Source organism: Rhododendron vialii, chromosome 2a (assembly GCF_030253575.1).
Source record: "Rhododendron vialii isolate Sample 1 chromosome 2a, ASM3025357v1".
NCBI lineage: Eukaryota > Viridiplantae > Streptophyta > Magnoliopsida > Ericales > Ericaceae > Rhododendron > Rhododendron vialii.
Window position 1 is genome coordinate 12,007,900 of NC_080558.1, and position 10,586 is coordinate 12,018,485.

The 10,586-nt window shown below is 38.9% G+C and overlaps 1 protein-coding gene across 2 annotated transcripts; it reads right to left on the minus strand.

Annotated features, from left to right (window-relative positions):
* Positions 1-1,620: 1,620 nt before the first annotated feature.
* LOC131316515 (U11/U12 small nuclear ribonucleoprotein 35 kDa protein) lies at positions 1,621-10,240 on the minus strand. Of its 2 annotated transcripts, XM_058345916.1 has the most exons (8): positions 9,991-10,239; positions 7,920-8,017; positions 7,726-7,777; positions 6,735-6,805; positions 5,903-5,993; positions 5,752-5,827; positions 2,224-2,302; positions 1,660-1,921 (listed from the first exon to the last, which is right to left on the minus strand). In XM_058345916.1, the coding sequence occupies exons 1-8, from the start codon at positions 10,145-10,147 to the stop codon at positions 1,784-1,786; spliced, it is 762 nt and encodes a 253-aa protein (XP_058201899.1). In that variant the 5' UTR covers positions 10,148-10,239; the 3' UTR covers positions 1,660-1,783. The 2 variants fall into 2 exon arrangements, with proteins under 2 accessions (XP_058201898.1, XP_058201899.1); XM_058345915.1 differs by having other exon boundaries at positions 1,621-2,302; positions 9,991-10,240.
* Positions 10,241-10,586: the final 346 nt, after the last annotated feature.

Sequence of the window (10,586 nt, forward strand, 5' to 3'; positions counted from 1 at the left end):
TAAGTTTGAGGTATAATTACTTTAAGACATGAACGGGTGCATTATTGTAAATTGGAAGAGGCAAATATGTATGATCTTGTGGATTATATATACTTTTCAGCATAATTCGGGGGTGACGATTATTGCATTCTTTAGAAATTTAAGTACGTCACAAACAACATTAGTAAGAGACTACGATGGCTATGATAATAATGTACTCCCTCCGTTCCCTTTTTTAAATCTAGTATTTTATTTTGGGTTGTTCTTTAATAATGTCCATTTTGTAAAGTTAGTGGGTAAAAATTGGTACATTTTCCATTTTGCTCCTAAAAATATATTCCATTTTGAAAAGTTCGTGAGCAAAAATGTAAGGATGATGTCTCCATAGAGAGTAAGTAGGAAAAATAGAAGTAAAAGTTGATGTGAAAAGTGTAATAATAATGTTTTCTTAATAAATTGGAGTTACGTAGCGGAACACTTAAAAAGAACGGAGGGAGTATAATTATTATGGTAGGCAATTCACATTCACAGGGGCCCACGACCAATTTAAAGACATGAAATTTTTTCTCCCCTATCCATAAACATATTAATTTTTTTTACTAATAAAACTTAAATATGTACTACTAGTATTAGGAGATGAAGATTGACCGGTCTTAGGTGGACCCGGGGACCCTGCTGAGCGGGTGCCAAGCGGCCAATCCGGCCGTTCATCTCGGAATCAACGGCCCGGATCGAAACATCTTTTTCCTTTTCCTTTTCATTTTTTTAAAATCCGTTCGGTACCTTTGCACTTTTGGACGGCCGAGATGCACTCAGCACCCCTGCTTGGCAGGATCTCCCGGTCCGTCTTAGGTCGTCAGAGAACACGCAAAAAGTATCTCGACAATTCACAAAACGCAAAGTAAGTTTGCGAATGAGTATTCACTACCGCGAAACGCGTATTTGAAAAAAAAACTCTAAATTTTGTAGAATCGGCCAGTGTTATCCGGATAGCAAAAACGTCGCGTTTGATTGGTGGGGGGATAAAAACTTACACCACAAGTCAATACAAATTTACAAGCCCACCCTAGATGTATACAAGTCAGCTTTGGACGGGGTAAAATTTACACGAGGTAATACGAATTTAAATTGACCAATACATAAATATGGAAGTCAATGGTAAAGTGCCTCCAGTAAATCATCCTTGAATGATTCCATCCCTGGGAATTGGAATTCTTCGTTATGAATAGTGACTGAACAACGGCAGAGCAGACCTTGGACTTAGCCCATTGTTTGTTCCTTTGCATTTGGTAGGTCGCAAGTTTGAAATCATGAACCAGCGACCGATCTTATGTAGTAATCTAACATACTAGCATTTCTTACGTTCGGCAGAACAAAAAAAATGCCACCGGAGTTTTGCAAATAAAATTTAGAAGTGCCAAGTGATGACATAGTTAGAAACATCATTATGTAATCTAGCATTTCAACATGATTACTGTTCAATGCAGTTCTAAACGTAATTTGGCTAAAGAATATTTGGAAATCCGACCTCAGTTTGTGTGACTTGCCTTGAGCAAAATGTTGCCATTTGCCAATTGAAGATTCGGGTATTTCTTTTGTTTGTAACGGGCATATGGATATTGAAAGCAAAGGAAATTGCATGATCCAATGAGAAGCATATGTACATTCGAAGACGGGGCAAAAGTATGGAAGACAGATGGATTATGGTAATATATATGCTACATCCATAACTCAGAAAAAGCACCAAATTAGGCAAAGATTTAACACTTCTCTCTCCCTCCCTCCCTCCCTCTTGACATACAATCTAGTCACCCGAAGAGCGATCCCGACTAGTGGACCTCGTCCTCTCACGTCTATGAGAATGCTTACCATGTTTCTGGCGCCTGTGAGAGTGTTCTTCCCTGTCGACAGAGCTCCTTTTTCTTCGTGGCGGGGATGGAACCTACAGCCAGGGACAAATAACAAAAATTCCAAGAAGGAAGGCTTGGTGATGAATTCAAGTCTGGTAAGAAGCTAGCTCAGGAATCATCATTAAAAAAAAAAAAAGTATAACAGAAACAACAATAAAGTCACAAACGATTAATGTTAAAGCATTGTATGTGAAAATTGAGGAAATTTAAGCAACAGTTCTACAGGCAGTGCAACTCCTTCGAGGGAGCTAACAGTTTCTTTGGGAACGATTATTGTGTTTTTACTGCAGCGGCAACCTGCCACTATGTAATATGGTTTGGGGAAGAAAATTACCTGAAAGCGTGACATGTATCGTCCTTCTGGAGGAAGGGGAATGCCAAGTCTTTTCAAATCATCCCAGGGGATTGATCGCCTGGTTATGGAAGAGGTCAATAATACATTAGTTGCATGTTTTAAAAGAAAGATAGGCCTGGCATGGAGCAACATTCAAACCGAATTCTTAAGTTTGGCTGTTGAAAAGCCTGGTAAACAAAATTTTGGGAAAATCTTTTACTTTCCTCGCTGTAAAATGATTTATGGTTGAAAATCCCACAAGCTATTTTCCAATGTGTACCCATCCGCTTGCCCAATTGACGACCACCTCTACTGGATTACTTGTGCCCCAATAAAGAATACCGTCTATTTCCGGGGTGGCCATGTGAACACATCCTTAAAAAAACAGGGACAAGCTGCTGAATGTTTTCGTTGATTCCTATTTTTAAATTGGTTGCCATGTGTGCACAAGATAATATTTGTCGTTGAAGTTGGTGATGTAGGACAAGATTGAAATAAGGCTAAGTATAATCAAACACAAGAGAAAGGGGCTGTTTTGGGGTTGTGGACAATGCACGTGAATAGTATTTTGTAAGGAGGAGAGAAAGGGTAGGGAAGGATAGATCTAGGCCTCACACCTAGGTTACCAAAGGCATCACACCTAAGGCCTCTTTAGTATCATACCAAAGAATGAGATTGCATTACACAATCATCAAAACTTGCAGCTCTTGTAAATTTTCATTCATTCAATCATAATTCAAGCTCCTGAGATTACGTCACTTGTATAGACTCCATAGAACTTGTGAATGCAAATAACTATTCCTATTCCTAATAGGTCTAGGTAGAATGAATGCGTGAATGCAAATAACTATTCCTATTCGCTAGATGGATGGATAGGATGAATGTGTTCCATAATGGTTGAATGCATTAAATATGTGGTCAAACTTCCCTAAACGAAAAGACACTTCTTCATGAAAAGTCATAGCCTTTAATGTTCTAGTCAATGCTAGTCCCAATTAGGCCCCACATCATCCAGCATAAGCCAAAACTAGCGTTTGTGCCCGTTCTATGCACGGGATAAAAATAATCACATTGGCTTTGATTTGGGGGCATAGTTCTACAACAAAACGTCTCTGTAGCTCCTCGGTTCTTGGAGGTTTAGGGGGCCACTGTTTCAGTGGTATTCTGAGAGCAGTCACTTTGTGCATATATTGCCAAAGGTTAGGTCTGTCTCCAATCATCCCCCGCCCATACCCCCAATGATTGGGGACTAGATGGGTTATGTTATGTTGTTGTTGGTTTTTTTATCAGCCCCGTGTATCGAACGGGCACTACGCTAGTTGATAAAAAGATAGTTTAATATTTTTTTTGATCTCGTGTTCGATGCATGCAAGCATTGGTCTCATTTTATTCATTAAAAGACATGTGGTGAAAAATGAATTTGGGGCACCACGTGACGGTACCCAGAAGCATAAAATGATTTTTTCTAACCCCCCACGTCTCTCGCTCCCTCCCCCTCCCTCCCTCCCTCCCTCCCTCCCCCACATTCCTCTCTCTTTCTCTCTCTCTGTTATCAACAAATTTTTTTTTCAAAATTCTAGAAAATTAGGAATGGGGGTTTGGAGACTTGTGGGGCTCAAATACATTTCCATAGGACATTGATAGGTAGATAGATAGATAAGGCTTGGGCTTTAGAACCATCCAATCCATGCCTTTTATAGACTTTTATTGGGTGATGCCATTTTCCATCAACTCTTCCCGGCTTGAGAGAACTCGACCCCAATGAGTTAAAAGCATGGGACCGTTCATGAAGGTCAGGGTCGAGGTGGTGAAACTCCTCATTGGTTATCCAAGTACAATCAGAAAGTGAACGCCCCTTCCACTTAATGAGATACTTTTGACAACCTCCATGTCGAGTTGAAACAATTTGATGATTAACCACGTCTTCGATTTCATCCTTGAAACATTTGGATGCCAGGAGAGATGCCACAGGGTCAGCCCGGTTACTGCCCTCAACATGCCCAGAATATGGAGTCAGATCCTCAATATTGAATAAGTTACTTACGCCCATATCAGCAGGTAATTCAAGCACATATGCGTTAGAGCTAATTTTCTTGAGAACTTTAAATGAACCAGCACTCTTTGAATAAAGTTTCTTATAAACGCCTTTAGGATACCATTCTGGTTTGACTCAAACCATAACCATGTCGCCTTCATCAAATTCAGCAAACCTCCGTCTCAAATCAGCATGTTATTCGCAGTACTTATACTCAATAGATTCACCTCTAAGATCACCAAGAACTCAGCACACCCCAGAATCTTGAAAAAAATATTTCTCGAATGGCCGATCAAAAAAAAAATTCATGAATGGATCAAAGCTCTCAATTCCAGATAGTAATATGATGATCTTTGTATAATCAGTGCAATTCTAACAAGAAGACACAGACACTATACAGGCTGCATTTGAATGAACCAAATCGCAGCATTTGAACGAGTCAAATGGTTCATATGGTTTGAACTCATGACCTATATTTCACGAGGGGCTTATCATGGCTCAAATTACCCCTCACTCTATTCAAAAGCACGGTTTACAGCCACAGAACAGTAGCCCCTAAACCCTTCCCATTAAGCCCTAACCAAGCTCAAACCCTCCCCTGACTATATGCCTCACATGTAATGATAAATTCATAGAATAGCCTCCGTCCAAGGCCTCTACAGTCTGTACATGTTATTTACTGCAACTGCAACTTCTTAATTCAGACCTATTCAAGTATTCTTCCATCCATAAACTCCATAAACGATATCCTGCCTTCAAGAACCTTTAATCCTATAATCTACTCCTACCTTAAGCCCATCTAAATTTAGTTAGCCTCAACCCAAGTTATTTGAAGCATGCATCAATGAACTATTTGCCTTTGGAGGAAGAGAAGATGTGGACGGGTAGCTTGGGGTCGCATGTTTTTCTCCCATCTTTTAGGTTGAACTGATTATCCTACGTAGTCACAGAGTAGATAACATGGGTTGTTCTCGAAGCAGGTCCTGTTGGCTTGGAATGTGGCAAACTTAAGCCTTATCTGAAGTATTTGGATGATGAGAGTTAAGGCCTGAATGAATATTTGAGGAGGTTTAGAAGCTGGACCATGTGCTAAACAGAAACCTGATGAGTACATTCAAGTTTTGGCTAAAAGGAATTTCTAGGATCGAATTTCTCTCCGGTTGTATTAGGATAAAGGTTTTGGACAAGGAAATGACAAAGTTGAAGAATCTAACCATAACTAAACCAAACCAAACCGAGCCTTAAGTCCCATCAATTGGGGTCGCCTAAATTTTTTTGTAGGGGACTTGCCCTTTATGCTTAGTCCTGCACTAAGGTTGTACCCCTACTTGGCATGATAACGAACGACACACAAGTTTTTAAAAACTATATCAAAAGGGGCCAAAAAACTATGTGACAGCGTAGAAAGGTTGCAGAACACAATAATCCGATAGCAAAACAACACAATAATCTGATAGCTCAATGTACAACTATAAAAGAGAATGGATGCATACAGAGGAGCTCGAAATGGTTTCTCTCGTCCACCAAAGCGGAGCTGTCCTGATTCCTTCCTACCAGCAAGACCCCCTCCTGCGAAAAGAAATGACATAAAAACTGATCCGAGTAATTTGATAAAGTGTCGAGGTGGTGAAAGTTTTAACTAACCTAACCTTCTTGGAATCCATCCAGGCATCAACTGTTGTCTGTTATAATCAACCAAAACTTCAGAATCATCGATTAGTGAATGGTGAGCATCCTGCACAATAGAGGATGGAAAGAAGCAACAGAGTCCCAATTTTCAGTTTGCATGACCCCGCTAGCCAACACATATATTACAGTTGAGAAGCAATAAAACATAGGGGGAATGATATTGATTACATACAATTACAGACCAACAACCGTTGTATCATCATCCTTTATAGAAACACAAAAGGGAATAAGAAGCATAAGGATTCTCTGAAGATTGTCGGTGACTCAGTATAGATATTCGAGTGGTACCAATGGACGAAAGCTTTAAAAATAAGTATTACAATCACAGAATATCAGACTGCATAATATAAGCTCAGAACTCAAAGAGCATGTGCACCAACTGTTTTGTGCTATGTTCAAGCCCTCAATTCTTCGGTCCAAACAATTCCACACTATTTCAGCAAACACTAATTGATAAATTCAACTTTCTTCATCTTCAATCATAATTGCAAGATATACGGCAAAACTGAATACATATAACATTTTTTATCATATACCAAAACTGAAAAAACATAAGGATAAAGAAATCCAAAAGACACCATAGAAAAGCATAGCAACCAAAAGATACCATAGAAAAGCATAGCAACCATCCATGCATAGATGTTAAAAGACAATAAAACAGATTCATCTCACATCCAGGTTGCACAGTTAATTGGTTGCGATCAAAACCATGGCAGGACTAGCTCCCCAAATGACTAAAATTTGTCAAGGAATAATTGTGAAACAGAGAAGAAAGTGTACTAATTACCTCATACGCCCGCCGCATCTCTCTTTCAGTCTCAAATTCAACAAACGCATAACCACGTGAGGCACCAGTAACTGCAAACCCAAAATTTAAACAAAAAAATCAGATGTTTATATGCCCATTAAAATAAAGATTTCACAAGGCAGGCAGTTTCTTCGGTACAGGGAAATTATGAGATAGTGCCAAAACATGATTTACTAGTAATCCCGGATAAGTCCTAGATATATGTCCAAAATAATTATACACACACACACACACACACAGAGACAGACACTAAAAAGAAGATAACAGCCATGCCATATGTACTGCATAACAATACATGACTATTTCTTTGATTGGCATCCCATTGAATTGCATGACTGGTTAACGTGTAGAACTTCAAGGCTAGCCATGCTAGAGACTAGAGTTAAACATTAATCTTTGAATACAACATAAGGGGAAAGAGAATGTTAAGGTTATCAATCTCCAGAGATAATTTAGTAACGTTTTAAGAATGTGCCATTGGAAACAAACTGCACGGGTGCTTGTACCTGAGTTGATGTAACAGAGGTCTGAGTGAATAGGCAAGCGCTTTCATTCATAGAAATCTGAATACCAGTCTATCCAGTCCACTACTCCCAAGTCCCAGCATCTAGATTTTCTGGATGGATATTTCTTTTGCCAAATTCCACAGTTTGGAAGGAACTCAGGGAAATTTGCATTTGATGGAGGATGTTTTAAAGTATGATTCAGATAACAATCTTGAAATATTAGTTGAAGAGAAAAGGGGTCCAAAACTAGTTAATTATCACTTCAGCATGGTCTAGTCTGGGCTAAGTTTGTCGGGAAAAAATTGAATGCCTAAACAGCAGCAGAGATTCTAAGTAGAAATGGCTGGCTGATTAACTCGTACCAATAAAATTTAAATCCACATGGCCAACAAGGGTACCAATTGGCATAAGGAACCTTTTTGACAACAAGAAGATACCAACTAGGAAAGAGAAAAATAGCATACCAATGTGTCTGACCAATCGCAAGTTCTTAACCTTTCCGTATTTGCTCATAGCCTGGAACACACAAAAACCATAAAAAAAAAAAAAAAATTAACAAAGAATGAAATTGGAGACTTATATCCTTTCAGGTTTTCATTTTATTGTCCTGGGATTTCTCCGAAACCAAACAAACAAATTGAAAAGGGCAAAACGGAACCTTGCGAAGAGATTCTTCTGTAGTGAGGTGGGAAAGGTGACCCACGAAGATAGTACAGTAAGGGTTTCCTTTAACCTTAGGATCCCCAAATGGGTCATCTGCAAATTACCCAATTCTTGAGCTTAGAAACGATTGTGAATGAAACAGACTTCAAATGAGCTATTTAAGTCGTGAAAAAATATTTATACACAGATTCATCTTATATACATACATATGTAAAATTCAAGATCAAGTGTGGGGGTGTGGGGGTGTGAGTGAATAGATGTATGTATTACCCAATTTTGAGCTTAGAAACAACCGTGAAATAAACAGAATTGAAGTGGGTATTGAATCAAGATGGAATTTTATGTTTGTCTTTGTGTTGTACGTGTGTGGATATGTGTATATACGGGTGTATTACGCAATTTTGAGCTTAAAAAGCAACTGCTTACTGTGAAGAAACAGACTCCAAATGGCTATTAAAGTTGTGAAGTAATGGTTCTATACATAAACATCTTATATACATACGTACGTACAAATTAAGAGTGCCGGGGTGTGAGTGAATATATGTATGTATTACCCAATTTTGAGCTTATAAACAACTGTGAAATAGACAGTTGAAATGGGTATTCATCGAGATAGAGTTTAAATGCTTCTATTTGTGTGTGTTTGTGTGGTTTCCTTTAACTTTGGATCCCCAAATGGATCATCTGCAAATCCTCCAATTTGTTGAGCTTAGAAACAACTACATATAAAACAGACTCCAAATTGACTATTGAAGTCATGAAGATACGGTTATACACAAATACACATGTACACATATACGGTTATTGTGGGATTTTAGGGCTCTTATTAATAACTTCTCGTCTTCTCTAACCTATCTACTTCCAGTTCCCATTCTTTGCTGTGTCTGTGTAGCTGTTTTCCGCCGCCCTCTCTGTCTCTCTCTCCAATCAACCATGGCATGGTTGACGTCTCTCTCTCTCTCTCTCTCTCTCTCTCTCTCAGACACACAACAGAAACGAATAGAACACGCACAGATTTTTCAGATTTACTTCGGCTCCGGCAACTGGAGCAGTCTGGCAACAGGTATGGCTTGAGCAGGGAGGGAGGGGAGGGAGAGTTTGGTCATTGTAGTGTTAAGGGATGGGATTGGACTGGTCATACCAAGTCCCAGGGGGTAATGTTAATACCCCCAATTTGGGGTCTTAGTAGTCCGATCGGACTACCAATCCGGACCCAATTTGTAAACCAAACACGGTATTGCTAATACCCCACCATAGCAATCCAATCCCAACTCCCGGAGAGGCTTATCAAACGGGGCCTTTATGAATAGTCGTACATAATAAACTTAAGAGTTTTGCAGCTAGTGGAGATTTTAAGGCTAACAATTTGCACTGAGCTTCAAAGAATAAATATAAAATTTATGAACATACCTATGTTACCAGGGAACTCTACTACCCTAGCGAATAACGTTTTGGTACGAACATTTCGAAACATAATACCCTACCGTTCCAAAACGGTAAATTTAGCGATCCAAAGTGATCCCATAAGCTTTCCCCAAAATGTCAACTTATAATGGTAAAAATAGAGAAAAAATAGAATTTCGGTGGAGGAGAAAGTGTAAGAACTTCGGTCATTGACTCATTATGCTCCTAAAGAAATATGTTTTGTATGAATAAATTTGACAAACAACACTTAGTTTCACAGATGTTTATCACTTGTAAGACTAAGTTTTAGTTTTGTTATCTATAGTAGCCTACCCTAGGGTACCACAATTTAAGCATGCAGCATATCATGTTCCCGTTCCTTCCTCATACCGGAACAATCCGCGTTCCAGGTAACATAGGAACATAACAACATCTGTTTTGTATCGGATGAGCATGCCAACATAGACATGTTCAGTTATAATTAATGTGGTAGCACTGTATAGAAAATAAAAGCACAAAAGGGATCACTACGTAAAAACAAACCCCAAAAACCAAATTCTTGGCTGATTACAGAAGGTAACGAATCATATCATCGGAAGCAACATTATTAAATTACTCGTGAACTGTATTATCGTAATTAAAGTGGGGGTTAAGGAAATTACAGAGGCCGGCTTGGGAACAGAGGAGGGCTCGGTAGACGGCGTTGTCGTGAGGGAGAGTGTCGGTGCCGTCGATGCTTCCGGCCTGAATCGGATGGTACGTCTCCGCGTAAAAAACCGAGTTCACGTTGTTGCTGCTGCTCCCACTCATTCTCTCCATTCTCTCTCTCTCTCTCTCTCTCTCTCTCTCTCTCGCGCATAAGTAGGCGTTTGGAGCTTGAAAAATAGAACCACGAAAGGAAGAAAATTAAGGGCAGGGACTAGGGAGTAAAATCAAGTTTACTTTTGTACCAAAATTATAAGGAAATGATATTGGCACTCCAAAAATTGATGCAGACACTCCAAAAATAAAAGAATATAGCTTTGGAATTGTACCGATTTTGGAGTGCCTGGATCAATTTTTAAAGTGTCAATATCATTTTCCAAATTATAATGTTAAAGATTTCACATCCCCTTCTTCAATAAGTTCATCTTTTTTGAATTTTTCATACTGAAGTTATATGTTTTGGATTAATAATTCGTTTCAAAAGAATAACTCCGATAAATAACAAAAGAATATTCACTAAAGATGAAAAATACCGAACAATTGGGATTTTTAA

What these genes read in the sequence shown, in the direction of transcription:
- LOC131316515 (XM_058345915.1), bottom strand. Translation starts at nt 10,147, where the DNA reads ATGGAGAGAATGAGTGGGAGCAGCAGCAACAACGTGAACTCGGTTTTT. An exon ending in CTGTTCCCAAGCCGGCCTCT is followed by an intron (nt 8,018 to 9,990) that starts GTAATTTCCTTA and finishes GGTAATTTGCAG; the next exon opens with ATGACCCATTTGGGGATCCT. An exon ending in GCGATTGGTCAGACACATTG is followed by an intron (nt 6,806 to 7,725) that starts GTATGCTATTTT and finishes TTGGGTTTGCAG; the next exon opens with TTACTGGTGCCTCACGTGGT.